General features: G+C 37.3%; 2 protein-coding genes across 2 annotated transcripts; both read right to left on the minus strand.

The window, feature by feature from the left end:
- Positions 1-1,316: 1,316 nt before the first annotated feature.
- On the minus strand, positions 1,317-7,823 carry LOC139151990 (mpv17-like protein). Its single transcript, XM_070725064.1, has 4 exons — positions 7,420-7,823; positions 6,794-6,894; positions 3,533-3,631; positions 1,317-3,306 (listed from the first exon to the last, which is right to left on the minus strand). The coding sequence occupies exons 1-4, from the start codon at positions 7,715-7,717 to the stop codon at positions 3,262-3,264; spliced, it is 543 nt and encodes a 180-aa protein (XP_070581165.1). The 5' UTR covers positions 7,718-7,823; the 3' UTR covers positions 1,317-3,261.
- Positions 7,824-12,370: 4,547 nt separating this feature from the next.
- Positions 12,371-16,023, minus strand: LOC139151991 (mpv17-like protein). Its single transcript, XM_070725065.1, has 4 exons — positions 15,618-16,023; positions 14,949-15,049; positions 13,709-13,807; positions 12,371-13,470 (listed from the first exon to the last, which is right to left on the minus strand). Exons 1-4 carry the CDS (start codon positions 15,913-15,915, stop codon positions 13,426-13,428), a joined length of 543 nt encoding a protein of 180 aa, XP_070581166.1. The 5' UTR covers positions 15,916-16,023; the 3' UTR covers positions 12,371-13,425.
- Between the last annotated feature and the right edge of the window lie 2,494 nt (positions 16,024-18,517).

Genomic DNA, 18,517 nt, shown 5'->3' on the forward strand with positions numbered 1-18,517 from the left:
TAAACGAAAGTCAAAATAGCAGTGCGCGCATGGATATTTTACATCTATCGTTAAACGTCCACTTTTAAGTCGAAAACGTCGAAGGGCTTCACTGGCTGGGTAATCATTGAAACCGGTCAGTACATCGTGCACTGGCTCGCTAACTCCCCGGATGTTCCTATTCAACTCAATGCACTGATTTGCACTTACATCGAGGCATTAATAAATGATCCATGATATCGTTTGTGATAAGATGTATAGCCATAGTGCTCCATAAAAAAGAGATTCTTTTAAAGTAGAGAAATCCGTGATTTATACAATTTATTTCTAAACTTTATGAATTTGCGTCAGCCTGCACTGATCATTTAATACTGAAAAGATATCGCTAAATACTGCATCTGTATTGATTTATAAATTATCTCTCCCCTTGATTTTAGTTTAACCCTTTCACCCCAAGTTCCCTGTGTACAGGTCCAACTTTACCATAGAAAGAACGGATTTAGGAGAAACCATGATGGTGAAAGGGTTAAGTTTCTCTAATATTTCTCAAAAAGTAATGCGTTTTGATTGAAACATCTCGTACAAGAGGTATCTTGTCATTTGAAGAACACATTGATAACAAGTCATCCTGGAAATGCCACTAATAAGTGTCATCTGCATCTTTTTAATTGATTGCTAAGCTGTTGTGAAGGTCTCTTTTCGTGTATTAAAGTAGAAATGGGCCACAATTTACAATCAACGAATTTTGGTGGATCAAGATCAGCAAAAGTATGTTAGAAGGTCAATTTTCGCATTCCACACCCAGCTTAAATTTCATCGAAACCCCCTCCTCGAAGTAAAAACGTCTCTGACATAAGCCCGTGGATGAGTTGGCTTTGTTTAGCCTAGTGGCAAGTTGATATAATGGGGCATCCACGGTTGTCTTTCTCCAGATATCATGGAACACTGCATTAATGCAACAGCGAACAATATTGGAGTCCAGATAAGTACTCATGACTGTGTTCAAGGTATGTAACGGGCCGACCAAAGATTAACCTGAGTGCCAAGGCTATTCCAGTGTAACAACAGGAAACAGGCCATATCAAGGCATGGATTGAGATGCATATCAGGGAAGACCGTGACAACAGGGTCTGAAGTTGACAAAGTTGAGATTGAGGAGTTGATGGACTTTTAGAATGAAAGTTCAATACCAACCAATGGAGTGTACGATGGTGATTACGAAGAAATAAAATTGCCGGTTGTATTTCCAAGTTAGTCAATTATTGTTTAATCTGATAATGTGACAAGGATACTCTTGCCGTACCATCATAACAAGATAGAAGAGGAGGCGTATTGGCTTCAGATGTATTACAGCTCTATTTTAATAATTTAAATAATATTATTAAGAAGTACACTCCACAAACGTCTAAGTGCATTGTACACAATGGTTTAAATGAGACAAAATCACAGCCAAAAAGTGAAACTACAATTGCATGTAAAATTTGGTAAAAAGCTGGCTCTTCAAATTACAATTAAAAGGAGTACATTTTCCAGGGCAGCGAATTTCTGAAGGCAATGCGTTTCACAGCACATACCAAAAAAAGCTTTTTGACCATATGATTACTTGTATTAAAATACTAATTTCTAAGAAGATCCCAAATCTCGCTGTCGGAATGTCCAGTTCTCTTACGTCATATCTAAAGCGCGATGAAAAATGTACAACTTCAGTTTTGATATCTTACAGAACAAGCACGCTAAGTTCTCATTCATCTAAGAATATCATCACTACACACTGCAACATCAGCACCACTTCATCAGTGTCATTACATATGTTAAACATCAGCTTACGTCATGAGGTCAAGATCACGACCGACTTTAATATCCTCCAGAGATGCGTGACTAAAATGATGCTGACGATTTGCTTCTTTGCATGTTTCATGAATGTGACCATACATCGATACCGAAAACACCGATTTGGACCCGACTTCTAAGATTCTTTGACAATACGTAGTGATTTGAAAGCTGTAAAATGCATCAAATGTGGGATTAACTTCAAATTTGATGGATATTTATTTCAAATGTAAGTTTGGGAAAAGGCAATGCTTATCAACAAGACAGTCGCGTAGCTGCAGACTGGATACCGCCCCTCTCCTTCAGACGTTAGATATCTAACAGAACCGGGCCTGCGAACAAAGGCTTCTGTTAGACGAAGTGTATGAAGTTGTTGACCAGATTTCATCCATTACCAAGATGTTGATGTTACGAAATCCTCCAGCCATGTGCTTCTTGACATAAATTGCCAGCAGAAGTATGTAGGTGACGTGACACTGTTTAGGTCTTGTTACAGTAAATGCACTAGTTATCGAAGAGTAGTTTTCTATTATTGGCAGATCAGTTCTCTTTGTCACCGTGTCCTGTATGTGCCGTGTCACACAGAAACTTTCATATTTTTCTACTGTTTTTATATTTAACTTCCTTTGATGAGGTTTCCTCAAAACGAATTCGGTTGACAATTTGATCATATTTTTGGTGGGTTGAGTATAGAGTCGGAGACTGCGCCAATTTATTAGTTTCTTACCAACAAAGGTATCCCTTACGGGGTTAGATCAAGTGAAATCGAATTCTTGGTATTCGTTATAATTTGTCAAATTTCTATGATGAAAATCAACCTCCTCTCTTCCATCATCATTATAAACAAATACAAGGTGTCTGTCTATTTAAAGTATGTTCTTCATTTCCACCTTTGAGGATCAGCCTACATAGTTTTCGGGAACCGTGGACCCGAGGCCCTAAAGGTCAGAGTGATATGTAATTTAGTAAATAGCAAAATCATATGAAAATCTAGATCTCGTTAGTGGGTGTGGTCTCAATAATTAATGGTCTTTTGCATACTTAGTGAATTTATGTGATGGACTATATCTCAAGAATTACTGAACCAAAATTTGATATTACTTTCAAGCCACTTGTACTGTTCTAGGGTTAAACTATCATCAAAGTTTGGTAGGCATGGTTTACAGATCGCAAACACATTTGCATATTTACCGAATTACTGTATATTAGGCCACATATCAAATTTCATTACATTCAATGTCAAGAGACCTCAACGCAGCACAAATACCAATACTTATAGTCTAATAGCTTCTATTGACATAGTGTTAGTAGCTAAAACCTTCGTCTGCCTTTCAATTTTGATCGAGCTTAATCGTCATAAGGAGAGGAGCGTCGGACGGGGTGTGTTGTAATAACTCTTACTAACTTTTCTGTACATGGTTGAGAACCACGTCATCATGTAAGCTGACGGAGTTACTCAGGATGGTTCATCTCCGCAGAAGATAATGCAGGTTCACCCTGAAAGACAAGATGTATCGCAAACTTAACAATGTATGATATTTAAGAATGAAAAAGTCCGAAGAGAAATAGACAAGCTTTAAAATTCAGCTACAGGCCATGGTTTCGTGATGAAGGTACGTTTGTTTTTACGCCAATCGTGTGACCGGAAAATGGTAATTTTTTCACGTATTCAAGCAAATTCCAAAATTTAGGCAACTGGAACGTGTTTACTGTAGCAACTCACCTGCCTCTTGATGATGCAAAGGATATTTGCCCAAATGAAAGCCGTTGTACCAACGTATACAACTCTGAATTTTGGAGGGACTAGCCTGAAGTTGATAAACTGTGCAGAAGACAAAATATAATCTGTCAACATTAATTGAACGTGACATTCACTCGTGATGTTACTTGTAACTCTATGGTATCGTGTGGTAAGTTAAGTATGCTCGATAGCTTTCAACTTGGTGAGCGATTACTGATTGTATCCTGTGTAGTGGTTTAGAATTGACAATAAGTCCTGAAATGACTGGCAGTCCTTGTGTAGGTTATTGGCATTAATGTCAGTATACCCTTTTAAGTCTTTTTATACATTACTTTTATTTGTTGATCTAATTTAACCATTTCATGATTTTTACAAGCTGTTACCTTTATTGCATATTTTTACTGTTGTCATTTTCACTTCTTTAATGTCAAGCGTACTGGGATATTTAAATGTGTAATGCATTATATTAGAAATATATAAGATATATTGATTATGATTATGATTATGTATGCGGTAGCCACTAATTTTAGATGATTCGATCTTCCTATTTTTCAACTTTCTGAAAAGCGTTAGGTGTGTTAGAGATTAAGGTTGCAATATTACAAGGTACTCATAAGAACAAAGTTTCTTTCTGGTAACTTTCGATCTACTTGGCAAGGTATCAAGCATATGGCAGCAGTAAATAAGGTTACTCCTTCAGAGTCAAAAGTTACAATAAATAACTTAGACTCAGCGGCGCTGCCAAAGGTCCTGAACACATTCTTCACTCGTTTTGAAACAGAGGATTTTTCATCTCAGATCTCAAATCTAAAACAGTCATTATCTCCTGAGTTAGGGATGTCTATAGAGACAGAGAAAGTAGCTAAAACTTTAAAATCATTAAATGTGAACAAAAGTCCAGGTCCTGATTGTATTTGTGGTCGCACCCTGAAGTTCTGTGCTGATCAGCTTAGTGTAGTCTTACAACACCTTTTCCAAGTTTCTCTTGATACAGTTAGTATTCCTGCCACATGGAAAAATTCTATAGTGTATACGTCCCAAAGAAAGCTAGCCCTAAAGAACCCAATGATTTTCGACCTGTTGCTCTTACATCCCTGGTAATGAAAACATTTGAGAAAATAATTAAGTCCATTATTCTGACAAAGGTTGGCAACAAACTAGACCCCCTACAATTTGCATATCGACCGGGAAAAGGTGTTGAAGATGCTAAGCTTTTCATTCTCAATACACTGTACAAACACTTAGAAAAAACAGGTGCTCATGCAAGAATCCTTTTCGCAGATTTCTCCAGTGCTTTCAACACAATCCAACCCCACATCCTTGCAGAAAAACTCTTAAAATTTAATTTTAGCAATCAACTTGTTCTTTGGATTATTGACTTTCTTACAAATAGATCACAAAGGGTGTTTGTCAATGGTCTTTTGTCAAGTTTCATTCAAACAAATACAGGTTCTCCTCAGGGTTGCGTTCTGTCTCCTCTGTTGTACATCCTTTATACTGACGATTGTAGAAGTACACATGAAGGTAATTTGGAAACATTCAAAAAAATGTTTCCTTTGGCTAACTGTTTGCTAACTGTTTGATAACAATGCCATTTTGATTATGCAAGCTCTTACTGGTATAGTGCCTTGACTTTAAAAAGCAAACAAAAACTTCAAACTTCCCAAAATAAAGTTATACGGTTTGCCCTTGGTATGTCAGCAAGAGCACACCTTGAATCGGTTCACTTCAAACAAATGGGATGGCTACCTGTTAGCCACAGAATCGCATATATAAAACTCAATCATGTCCATAGAGTTACATTAGGATTAGCACCTAAATATTTGTCTGATAATTTTGTTTTTAACAGTCATGTCCATAGAACGAGATCCGGACCCTATTCTATTTTTATTGAAGGTGGGGCTCGGTTTTATCAGAATAGTTTTGTATATACAGCTAGTGTTGAATGGAACAAAGTTCCAAGAAATATACAGAGTATTACTTCAAATTCTCTGTTTAAAAGAAAGTTAAAGAAGTATTTTTATGAAGCAATGATTCAACGTGAGCAAAATGATTTTGTTTTTTATTAATTGTTGTCGTGCCGATTTGCTTGTGATTTTATTTTTCGTGGGACCACAGTGGAAATAAGTTTTTAACTTTTCTGTGTTATCCCAGCACTTCTGTCTTTGTCTTTTTTCTTGTTTGTACTGTATGGTTATTTTTTAAGTGCTAAATAAATAAATCAAATCAAAATCAAATCCTAAAAGGTAGCCATCTTGTTAAGTTTGCTGACGATAGTGCTCTGCTTTCACTCTGCAGGGATCAGAATGTCATCATGGTCCCGCTCTTAGCGAGTTTGTTGAGTGGTGTGATAATTCGTATCTAAACTTAAATGTTAAGAAAACTAAGGAAATGATAATTGATTTTAGGAGGCAAGAACGCAACCCTCCTACGTCCATTGTTCACGATCAAGAAGTCGAGATTGTTTCGAAGTATACATACCTTGGTTCAATATTTGACAACAAATTGAAATGGGATCATAACACCGATGCTATCTTGAAGAAGGGGCAGCAAAGATTGTACTTTTTAAGGAAACTGCGTTCATTCATGGTTGATAGACAAATTTTATCTCTTTTTTTATTAAATCTTACATTGAAAGCGTTATTTCATTTTCATTCATTTGTTGGTATCAAAATCTGTCTGTTAAAAACAAAACTTCACTTGATAGAATTGTTTCACTTAGCTCAAACTGATTGGTATACCCAGAGAAGTCTTTCTACGTTTCATAATCAGCAAGTACTCAGGAAAGCCCGCTCAATTCTTTTGTCTAGTGATCATATTTTATCAGCAGAGTTCGACACACTTCCCTCTGGTCGGCGGCTTAGATACCCGGCTTGCAGGTCAAACCGCTGTGCAGCTTTTAAATGATTCCTAAACAGTTTTTTTTATATAGTCCTGCGTCTCCTACCTTCTTGTAAATTATTTTATTATTATATATTTTTGATGTTGTATTTGAGCCACGCTTTTAATTGCCCGTGTTTGGGATAAATAAAGTTCTATTGAATTGAATTGAATTGAATGTCTAACTTAAAAACAAAAGTAGATTAGGTTGTATTTGCAGATTATATTGACAATTGCAAAGATATCAACAAATCAAAATGAAGACGACAAAGGGCAATTTTACCTTTATTGGAGATAAAACATGGCCTTGAAAAACATGCCACCATTGTATTATGTCACTCATAGAAAATTTCATTTCATTACCTGTGCCGGCACCCAGAATGCAACGCCTGCAAGATATGCAGGTATAGCTTTCAGCTTGGCCTCAGCAAACAAGTCTGATTTTCCTTCCATAGCAGACATAGCTGTTGGCAAGATATCAAGCACTTTGTTCCATAAATCATGCATTGCATAAATATCACATGATTGTCCTAATAATGTTTAACCGAAATGCGTCAGATGACAAACTTGCTAATTAGACGAACCCGAATGTAAATTTTATTCATACATCCCTTTTCAACCTATCTGTGTGCATACCCCGATTCATCCATACTTTTCAAATGCAAGTATGTTGATATCATATTCTGAATTTGTGTCACTCTATTTGCGAACACACGTGAGTTCTTTGAAAAACCTTCACATTTTTCACATATGTAATCTTATATAAGTTTTCAATTGATCGATGCATGCACATGTGAGTTGACACTTTTTCGAATTTCACCCGACAGCAAAATCGCTGTTTTTCTTGTGGGCCCTCGATGAGGCATTTTCAAACAATATCGATCTTCAGAGGAAAGCACGGCCCGCGATGATGCTGTCGATTGCCCTCGTGTGCATCTATCCGTATATCCTGTACCTTATTGAAAATAGGATTCATTTGAAAAGCATACCTATAAAGAAGCCAACAGCGAACAGGGGGCCCATAATCACTTCGTCCAGGCACAACTTCATTGTGACAGCCCTGGCTGTAGTACCCGGAAGAAATCCATCTAGAAGCTTATACCAACCGTACATGGCGGGACCGTTGAAACACAGCCCCCATATTCCGAACCGCTCGATTTTGGCAATGTCGTACCCTTCTCCAATGACTGTTTGCTGGAAGGATTCTGTTACACAGTACGCGGTGCCAAGAAAGACTGCGTTTCTGATGAGATGACTTTTACCAATACGTCTGAGTAACGCGGCCATTGCATATTCGGGCTAGTTTCACACTGCGGTCCCTACAAACTGGTCACATTCTTTTGTTATAGTTGGAGTTCCGCTCCTTAGTTTATTTGCCAAATTGGGCGTGATTAGGCTGTTCGACGGAAACATCGACAAGTTGGACCATGTCAAGTATCGTACAACGAAAGCTTGCGTGTAACGGACGTACCCTGCGGACTGTACCATTACATTTTGGGGCGGCCAAGGGGTGTTAGAGGCTCGACCACTACTAACATGTGGCGATTAATTTCCCTATGTCTCTGGTCACATGGCCACGAGTTTTTGTACGAAGAACTTCCTACTGTTCATGCACATGAAGCAGACGTGTTCTTTCTCTCTCAGAGTCACAAAAGTGTTTGCATCGAGACTAGGGAGCCGTCATGATTTACGGCCCTGGGGGTCGGAGGAATTTTATCGGAAACTCAGAAATTTCGACTAACCATGATGAATTTGAGTGACCCCCTCTCTAACTCAGAAATTTTGACTGCCCCCCACACTTAGAAAAGTTAAATAGTAATATATGTATTTGTGCAATTTTCAAAAGGCAGCAATAGCACAGACCTTTCAAATCCTGACGTGCTCTGCTAGATTATCTTCTCTTTTCTCATGACGGTTCAAAAAGGTAAACCGACAAAATGACATTAAAAGCGACAACGAAATTCAGATATGAAAGGTCACGCTATAACCAATGTCCCAACAACATAGTATTGTTTAATTTGGATGGGTATCATGACAGGGTTTTCACTAGAATATCTGAGTGGGCAGAATTTGAAAGTACAGGGGGGGTTGGATACGCGAGAGGCTGAGGGAGAAAGTGTCAGAGGGGATGTCCCCTATCTTGCGTGGAAAATTTTGAGAAAATTGATGTGTGAATTGGTTCAGTCTAGTGCAATCTGAGAGGTGTTTTTAATCAGGTTTTTTATTAAGCAAAACTGTTAGAATAACTCAAGGGGGAGAGCACGAGAGGTAGCAACCCTCTCGTATCGAAATGTGTGAGAAATTGATGTATGTTATGGTGCAATCGGAGAGGTGTTTCAATTAATTTTGCACTTGGTAAAATTGTTTGAAAATGACATCGAACACTTATATTTTTATTACATTTTTTGCATGATTAGAGTTTGACTCATAAGATTCAACAACCAAATAATGACAGTACCTTGTGTAAAAAATAATTCTCAGTTTGCAAGAGATTGAAGACCAAAGAATAGAGAGGAATTGAAAAATCTGGGACCTTTTTGTGTCATGTCTCCAGCTGCCAGTTTCTAATGACAAGCCTGAATACAGTATGGTTAAATGTCAAAATGTTTACTGAACTGAAGTAAATTCAAATATATGTTTCTGTAATAATAAAGGATGAATTCACAAAATTTCAGTTTTGGCCTAGATCCTGTGAAAAAAATGAAAAATTGATGTGTGCAATAGTGCAGTCTAGTGTAATCTGAGGGGTGTTTTCAATTTCCTTTTACTAATAAAGCTGTTAGAACAACCCAAAGGGAGAGCACGAGAGGGGGTGTCCCCTATCTCATTTTGAGAAATTGATGTGTCCAATGGAGCATTCTGAGAGGTGTTGCAATTAATGTCGCACAAAAAATTGAGTATGCCCCTTCTTCCTCTTCGCATTTTGAGCAAACTCTTCAAGTTTCCAATTTTTAGAATTACCCCCTCACATTCCTCCGACCCCCGGCCGTAAGTAACGACGGCTCCCTGAGTTCAATGAAGCCTAACTTCTACTGCTTATATATTCGTTCAAGAAATCCTACGTTCTGTCTTGAGGCTGAATTATTCCAGTAAATACATACGTTTGGATTTCTCTAAATCAATTTGAAAACGTTTACCCTTAATATTCAGTTTCGATATGTCTTTTTAATTATACCGCGGTCCAGAGATGTTGTGTACAGCGTGAATAAAATGACGCTGATGATCTGCTTCTTTGCATGTTTAATGAATTTGACCATCCATCAATACTGAAAACACAGATTTTCACACGACTTCTAAGATTCTTTGACCATACGTAGTGATTATAAAGCTGCAAAATGCATCAAATGCTGGTTTACTTCAAATTTGATGGACATTCATCGCCCAAATTTGGCAAGAGGCAATATTGATCAGCAAGAAAGTTATGTAGCTCTGCACAGGATGATGACGCCCCTTCCTTTAACAGACATAACCGAACAAAGCCTGCGATCAAAGGATTCTGTCAGACGAAGTAAAGAAATGGTTGTCCAGATGTCTTTCTTTACCAAATTGTTAATGCTACGAATTCCTCTACTTCTTGGCATTAATTGCCAGCATAAATATGTCGGTCACGTGACACTGTTTAGGACTTGTTACAGTAAATGCGACAGTTATCGATAAATATTTTTCTATTATTGGCAGATCAGTTCTTTTTGTCACCATCATTCGTTATAAATGTTTGCCCTGTTACACAGAAAGTTTCATAGATTTTCTACAATGAAATTGCTTTCGCAATCGCATGACATTCTATGTCACTGGCCCCGTTCACTCGTTCTTACAAGATTTTCATATCCAATTTATTTACCAAATATGAACGCACAAACCTTATCATTTACTTACAAATATTCTTGTTTCACTCTGTTTTAGCCTTGATAAGGATGCAAAGTTTTACATATTTTCTTTATTTGTTGTCATTGACAATGACATTGTTTGTTGAAAATATTTTATACTTTTCGAAGCGATATAAATGCACTTAATAGCGTTGCTATAGCAAATTGCCAACAGAATACGGAAAACCGATCGATTTAAATATTAGAATCACAGTCCATCTATAGAGGGACTGTACTAGTATGCATGCTATTCCAAATCCCATTTACTGTTTATTTGTTTGTTTGTTTGTTTCTCAGTTTTCTGTTTGTTATATTTCAGGATATTTTTCTAGGCTATTTGGTAAACTAACCGGAAACAAAGTGACCTCGTAATTACAAACTATCCAACTCTCAAGGTTTTACGGAATTGCATCGTTGAAAATTTTTCCGTTACTGATTACATACTTTCGAACAAGTCAGTTGTACCGATGATATTACCCAGTAATTCTCAGTCGACAATATGAGAGCCGCAATTCTACTTTGATCAAATTTAGTTGTACGCTTCATTTGGTGAGGTTTCCTCAAAACCAACTCGGTTGAAAATCAGATCGTATTTTCGGTGGGTTGAGTATAGAGTCGGAGACTGCGCTTATTTATTCGTTTCTTACCAACAAAGCTATCCCTTATGGGATTAGAATAGTGTGAAATCGAATTCTTGATATTCATTATAATTTGTCCAATTTCTATGATGAAAATCGACCTCCTCTCTTCCATAGTAAAACAAAAACAAGGTGTCTGTCTATTTAAGATATGTTCTTCATTTCCACCATGGAGGAGCAGCCTACATAGTTTTCGAGAACCGTGGGCCCGAGGCCCTAAAGGTCAGAGTGATATGTAATTTAGTAAATAGCAAAATCATAGAAAAATTTGGATCTCGTTAGTGGGTGTGGTCTCAATAATTAATGGTCATTTGCATAATTATTGAATTTATTTGATGGACTATATCTCAAGAATTACTGAACTTAAATTTGATATTACTTTCCAGGCACTTATATAATGTTCTAGGGTAGGCGTGGCTTACAGATCGTGAACACAATTTGCATATTTAACGAGTTACTGTTTATGGACCATTAGACCTTGGGAGGGGGGTGGTCACAATGAAATTGTGAAAATTTTTTTTTTACTATTGTAAATTTCTGAAATTTTTTTTTTCCAATTGAGATTAGCTGTGCAATTTTTTTTTTTCAGAGTAAATTTTCAGATTTATAATTTTTTTTTAGTTCGTCGCTGTCTGAAGATAAAGCCGCTTGTGGTGCCAAGCACCACAAGCGGCCACGCAAGCGGTCACGGGGGGGGGGAGGTCAGGAGTGGGGTGTCCCCTGCTGCTGTTGGAGCTTTTGAAAAATAAAGATTAAAATGGTGTTATTTGGTGGCACTTGGGGAGTATTTTTGCGGGGGGAGGTCAGGAGGGGGTGTCCCCCTCCTGTCGTTGGAGCTTTTGAAAATAGAAATTAAAATGGTGTTATTTGGTGGCACTTGGGGAGTATTTTTGCGGGGAGAGGTCAGGAGGGGGGTGTCCCCCCTCCTGCTGTTGGAGCTTTTGAAAAATAGAGATAAAAATGGTGTTATTTGGTGGCACTTTGGGAGCATTTTTTTCGGATTACACATCTTCCTCTGAAACATGGTCTTCTTGCTCCTCAGTAGCCTTCTATAGTTTTGAAATTGACTATTTTGGTTTCCTGGCTTCCCTTTCTACTGCGTGGTGAAATGGCTACATGCACCCCACCAAACATCATGCATATCTCATGATTCACAATTGATTTTGACAAGCTGAGAAGCTAAAATAAGCTAAATAATATAGTTAAATTTGCATATTTGTGTTTTTAGAGCAATTGTTGCCCTTTTTTGATCAAAACATCTATTTCTCTGTAGCAGCATGTCCAAATTGATTGGATGTGTATAGATGTGTTGAAATTTCAATATTTGTCTTTTTAGGGCAATTTATGCCATTCATGGTCAAAAAATCTGTATTCTCTGAAAGGGCTTGTCCAATTTCTTTGAAATTTGCTACACAAAAACGATATTCATTCAGATTTATTCAGTATTTGCTATCGAGAAACTTTCAAAGTTCAACCCCTTTTGTGTGTTTTTGTGTTGGGATTTGTTGGATAGATGGCATTGTACGTAGTGTATTGTTGAATGTTAAAACATGTGTTGCTGTTGTTTTTTGAGGCTGTTTTTTGAGAAAAAAGAATTGAAAATACCTTTTTAAAAGCAAAATAATACATAATGACTTGATATGTTGTTTTATCATTATTGACGTGTTTCTACTTGTTCACCCATTCTTGCAGTCATCATTGCAATAAAATGCTGCGAAAAAATGAAACTGATGTGGCCTGCATCTGTTTACCTTGATCTTAAAAGGCAAATACAACTTTCTGTCTTGACAACCATACCATAGTTTCAATGTTTTACCTAGTGTACCTGCTTGGTTTGTACGCAGGAAACAAGTAGAAAACAGGTTCTATAATTTCATAATTTTCAAGTGATCAGAATACAAAAGTCCTGAAAAGATAAGATAATCACAACTTCCAGTATAAGTGATACAGTCACTCTAAATGTATAAATTAAAATTAAAAATGTGCCGGGAGGATGTACTAAAAAATACAGAAAGTTGCTTTCTGTCGGTAAAATCTAAAAAAAATTCAAAATTTTAAAGACTTTTGCAGATTTTTTTTTACGCCTTTGTCTTCTTATTTATTGTTTTTTACTTTGCAGACTAGTTTGAAGATTTTTTTTTTCCTAACTTTCTGCTCTGAAATTTTTTTTTTTCTGTTTTTGACCACCCCCCTCCCAAGATCTAATGGTCCGTCCCTTACTGTTTATTAGGTCACACATCATAATTCATTACATCCAATGTCAAGAGACCTCCACGCCGCACAAATACCAATACTGATAGCTTCTATTGACATAGTGTTAGTAGCTAAATCCTTCGTCTGCTTTAAAACTCTCTCAATTTTGATCGAGCTTAATTGTCCTATGAGAGGAACGAATCACTGTAGAGACGTTGGACGGGGTGTGTTGTAATACTCTTACTAAATAACTGTACATTGAGAATCACTTCATCACGTACATTGTAAGCTGACGGAGTTACTCAGGATGGTTCGCCTCCGCAGAAGATAATACAGGTTCACCCTGAAAGACAAGGTGTATCGCAAACTTATTAATGTATGATATTTTAGAATGAAAAAGTCTTAAGAGAAATACAGAAATTATAAAATTGAGCTACAGGCTGCGGTTTCGTGCTGAAAACACTTGCATTTACGCCGATCGTCCGACCAGAAAATGGTAATTTTTCCGCGTATTTCAGGAAATTTCAAAATTTTAGGCAATGGCCGGAGCTACTGGCAGCTTGTTTATCGTAGGAACTCACCTGCCTCTTGAAGATGCAAAGGATATTTGCCCAAATGAAAGATGTTGAACCAACGTATACAACTCTGAATATTGGAGGGACTAGCCTGAAGTTGATAAACTGTGCAGAAGACAAAATATAATCTGTCAACATTGAATGAATGAGATATTCACTCTTAATGTTACCCGTGTATTATGTGGTTAGTTAAGCACGCCCGATGGTTTTCTCCTTCGTGAGCGATTACTTATTTTATCCTGTGTAGTGGTTCAGAAATTACGTAATAAAGTCCTGAAATAACTGGCAGTCCTTGTGTAGGTTATTTGCATCGATGTCAGTTTATCTTGTATGCAGTAACATTTGCTTCTTAGACTTCAACCGTGTTACAGATAATAGTACCTCATTTCATGTACATTACGTTCCCTTTTACCAATGCAAACATATCAAAAAATGCAAGAGAAGACGACCATGTGTAACTTTGCCTTTATTTAAGCACAGAGGAACATAGACAGAGTGGCAACGCTTGCATGCCTTTTGTTCCATGGTCGTTTCGGTAGACTATCGGCTTTTCATATTAAAATGAGCTTCAAAGGTGTTAAACTTTTGGAGGCTTCGTTTGTGGTTGATAATTACACGAGATTATGCGAAAAATACGACGAGATGGCATCGTACTTCCAGTCGCGTAGCAACCATATTTACTTTGTGAGCTCTCAGGCCAGAAACACTGCTTCACGCCAATCAAAACATAACACGCCAGCAATTTCATAAACATGTCCTTCCTTGACGCACATGTAAAAGACGGTATGACTGACCGTAAACCATTGAGTAAAACCAGACAGTATCGATAAAAGACTTTCAAATTTGGTTCAAACACACTCATTATATATTCATAAAAATATGAGAGGAATTTTTAAAACGGTAAAACTCACTTTCCTGAAGCTCAAAACACTCCCGTTTTCGCCAGCACGTCAATTCCGCACAACACCACACGACAACAACAACAGAAATTTTGCCGAACATACTTTCGCTTAACAATTGGCGAAATCCGAAAATTACCGAAGGATGCATGGTCGGCACTCTTCGGAAAAGAGAGACGAGAGCAACCTGAGGCGAGGCGAACATGGATGGGTTACGTAACCGCTTCACGCCTTAAACAATACCCGTTGCCACTCTGTCCATGTTCCTCTGTGATTGAAGATAAAACGTGGCCTTGAAAATATGCCACCGCGTATTATATCATTCATAGAAAATTGCATTTCATTACCTGTGCCGGCACCCAGAATGCAACACTTGCAAGATATGTAGGTATAGCTTTCCGTTTTACCTCAGCAAACAAGTCAGATTTTCCCTCCATAGCAGACATAACTGTTGGCAAGATATCGACATTGTGTTCCATTAATCATGCATTGTATAAATATCATTGTCCAAATAATGTTTTAATCGAGATGCTTCAGATAACAAACTTGTAAATCTTTGTTCTCTGGTAAGACGAACTCGAATTTAAATTTTGTTCAAATATCCCTTTCAACCCTATCTATATGCTTACCCAAATGCATCCATATTTTTCAAATGCAAATATGCTTACATCATCTTCTAAATTTGTGTCACTCTATTTGCAAACACATATCCGTTCTTTGAAAAATCATTTCTCACATATGTAATCTTACAAGTTTGCAATTTATGGATGTACCTGTGAGTTGACACTGTTTCGAATGTCAGCCGACCGTCAACTCACTGTCCCTCCACCAAGGGAGGTGGAGGGACTGTGCGTCAACTCACTGTTTCTCTTGTGCGCCCTCAAGTGACGCATTTACAAACAATGTCGATCTTCAGAGGAAAGCACGGCCCGCGATGATGCTGTCGATTGCCCTCATGTTCATGTATCTGTATATCTTGTAAACTACTTAAAATAGGGTTCATTTTAACACCATACCTATATAGAAGCCAACAATGCACACGGGGGTCATGATCACTTGGTCTAAGCACATCTTCATTGTGACAGCCCTGGCTGCAGTACCCGGTAGAAATCCATCTAGAAGCTTATACCAACCGTACATGGCGGGACCGTTGAAACACAGCCCCCATATTCCGAACCGCTCGATTTTGGCAATGTCGTACTCTTCTCCAATGACTGTTTGCTGGAAGGATTCTGTTACACAGTACGCAGTGCCAAGAAAGACTGCGTTTCTGATCAGGTGACTTTTACCAATACGTCTGAGTAACGCGGCCATTTCACATTCCGGCTATTTCCACCTCGCGGGACATGTACCTGTTATCAGGTCTGCACGTGTGATCTAATCATCAACCTTTAGACCCACAGTCCTCCGTCATTGTTTCAAAATTCTGCATCATGCTCACCTGCTATCAGGAACAAATCACTACGAATAGAAACGTCTCTAATTCCTTTGCCCAGTTTGCTGTGTCATTCTCGGAGATGGCCCGTGAGTTGTATTGTGACCTATTGATCTTGTACCGACCTAGGCCACCACAAACTATTCAAATAAAAACATTCTAGTCAGTCGTAAGATCTCTTGTTTATCACGCCTTGTCGGCCACTTGTATCAGAGGGGAACAAATATATTCGATATTCGGGGCTATAGGTAATGCGTCTGATATTTTACAAACATGGTATTATTTTGCCAATTGTTTAATACTCTGAATACTTGGAAGCAATTTTAGGGGGAGCATCTACTCAAACTTAAAAGTATTGTCATTTTCTGACTTTTATAGCTATAGTGCTCTGATCAATTAGGCCCCAAACCGACAAAAATTAACAGAAATGGGGAGGTTCCCGTTCTACTAAGTACCCTCACCAAAAGCATATTTCAACTACAAGCGAGCCTTGTTTGTCATTTTATTATAGTGTCTGTGAAGAACAAATCCAAAACAAGTTAGCGAATTTTGCAATTTTTCTGCTTTTTAGCACACAATATGCTCTGATCAATTATGTTAACAAAAATAAACAGAAATGGGGTTTCCCGCCTTACTTTTTTACTTAGGCCGTCCTACAGTACCCTTACTCCACGCTTTTTCAACGACAGACGGGCCTTTTTATCATTTTATGATTTCGGCACAATGCATGCCTAAAACGCGTCAGAGAATATTGTATTTTTTTTTTTATTTTTTCGATATGTTGTGCTTAGATTTATTTTAAAACAAAAATAACAGAAAATGGGGGTCACCGTCCTACATTTGATTTAGTAAGTCCTGAAGAACTCCTACCCGCGCTTTTTAATCCCCCAGACGAAATCCAGTGGACTTATGGTTTGGGTTCAGTCCGTCCGTCCGTCCACACAGATATCTTAGACATGTCTGAGCCAATTCCTTTCAAACTTGGTACAAGGATAGTACACTATGGCATACATATGCACATTCATTCTTTTTGGGTGGCATGGATAATTAAAGCTAATTTGCATAATTAGTGATTTTTGAAAAAAAGCTGTGTTTCTTAAGAGTCTGCACCAAATTTGATGAAACTTTGTACACGTTGGTCATACAGAGCTCTGATAGCACACAAAACCGTTTGTAAGTTTTGTGTCGATTAATTGCTAATTTGCATATTTTATGGATTTTCATAATTCCGGTAATATTTCAATACATATTGATGAAACTTCTAACAGAAATTCATATACCAGGGCTGTAAGTCTGTGCACAGACATTTAGCAGGATCATGTCAATTAATAGCCGATTTGCATATTTGATGAATTTCTGTAACTAAGGAAATATGTCTAGATATACAGCAGCAAATTTGATGAAACTCGGTACAGATGTTTAACACACAGCGTTGTAAAATTAAGGAAAAATATTCAGCAATATCTTGTCGATAAATTGCTCATTTGCATATTTTATGAACTTTCCTAATTAGTGCGCTATGTCCAGAAATAATTCACAAAATTTGATGAAACACGGTACAGGTGTTAATTTCTTAGTAGTCAAATACTGAGCGGAGCCATTAAGCATTATCATGTCAATTCATTCTAATTTGCATATTTAATGAACTTAAATAATAAATGTGATATGTTTACGAATACTGCAGCAAATGACTTGACTTTGCAAATGACTTGTTAAACTAGAGACAGGCTAGGCATAACACACAGCTAGAAGTTGTCAGCGAATATTGCCATTGTTTCTGATTTTACATGTTATGTAGGGTACAGTGATTAGACAAGAAACATTATGACAGAAAGTTGTGCTTCATATTGCTTTTTCAGATACACCTAATAGAAATATGCTATACCCTTTGATTTTATGCAGTTTTGAATGCTTTAAAATAAATTTCAGCCCTTAAACACGTAGGGAGCTGATTAAGACTGCAGTGTAGAGTTCAAAAAAAGTTCTTTTTTCAAATAGCTGTGAAATTTTATGAAGATAAATCTGTTCTGCTGACCGCTTGATGATGTTACACGATGATATATTTATCAAAACCACTAAGAAAAACTGCTGAGTTAGCGTTTTCTGCAGGTTCTTTAGATAGAAAGACGTAATCTTGTCATTGTATCTTAAAAAATACCATCATTGGTCACACTACTTTTTGAATACTATAAATTTCAAAATGACTTATTGTTCCAAGTCTTTTGTGAAAGTTTCAACGAAATGACAAAATTGCAAGGATTTTTTCATGATCATGCATTTCTACACCCAAACCGATGGAATTGGCTGATCTGCACTACCATGCTAGAATGCAAAGTATTCTGCTTGTCAACAACGCCAATACATATGCAATGACTATTGTTATTGTTCACAAATAAAATTCTAGTCCGGACTTGAATTCAATTTTCAACAATAACAATGCTAACTGTACAAATATTGGATACGATAATAAGCTAATTACTG

Source organism: Ptychodera flava, chromosome 15, assembly GCF_041260155.1.
Source record: "Ptychodera flava strain L36383 chromosome 15, AS_Pfla_20210202, whole genome shotgun sequence".
Taxonomy (NCBI): Eukaryota; Metazoa; Hemichordata; class Enteropneusta; family Ptychoderidae; genus Ptychodera; species Ptychodera flava.

Bases quoted from the DNA above. Each gene is read 5' to 3' on its own strand.
- LOC139151990 (XM_070725064.1), bottom strand. From the start codon at position 7,717: ATGGCCGCGTTACTCAGACGTATTGGTAAAAGTCATCTCATCAGAAAC. The intron at 3,632-6,793 runs GTAATGAAATGA...TCTTCTGCACAG, and splicing joins CATTCTGGGTGCCGGCACAG to TTTATCAACTTCAGGCTAGT. The intron at 3,307-3,532 runs GTGAGTTGCTAC...CTTGTCTTTCAG, and splicing joins TTTGCATCATCAAGAGGCAG to GGTGAACCTGCATTATCTTC.
- LOC139151991 (XM_070725065.1), bottom strand. From the start codon at position 15,915: ATGGCCGCGTTACTCAGACGTATTGGTAAAAGTCACCTGATCAGAAAC. The intron at 15,050-15,617 runs GTATGGTGTTAA...TCTTGCCAACAG, and splicing joins CATTGTTGGCTTCTATATAG to TTATGTCTGCTATGGAGGGA. The intron at 13,808-14,948 runs GTAATGAAATGC...TCTTCTGCACAG, and splicing joins CATTCTGGGTGCCGGCACAG to TTTATCAACTTCAGGCTAGT.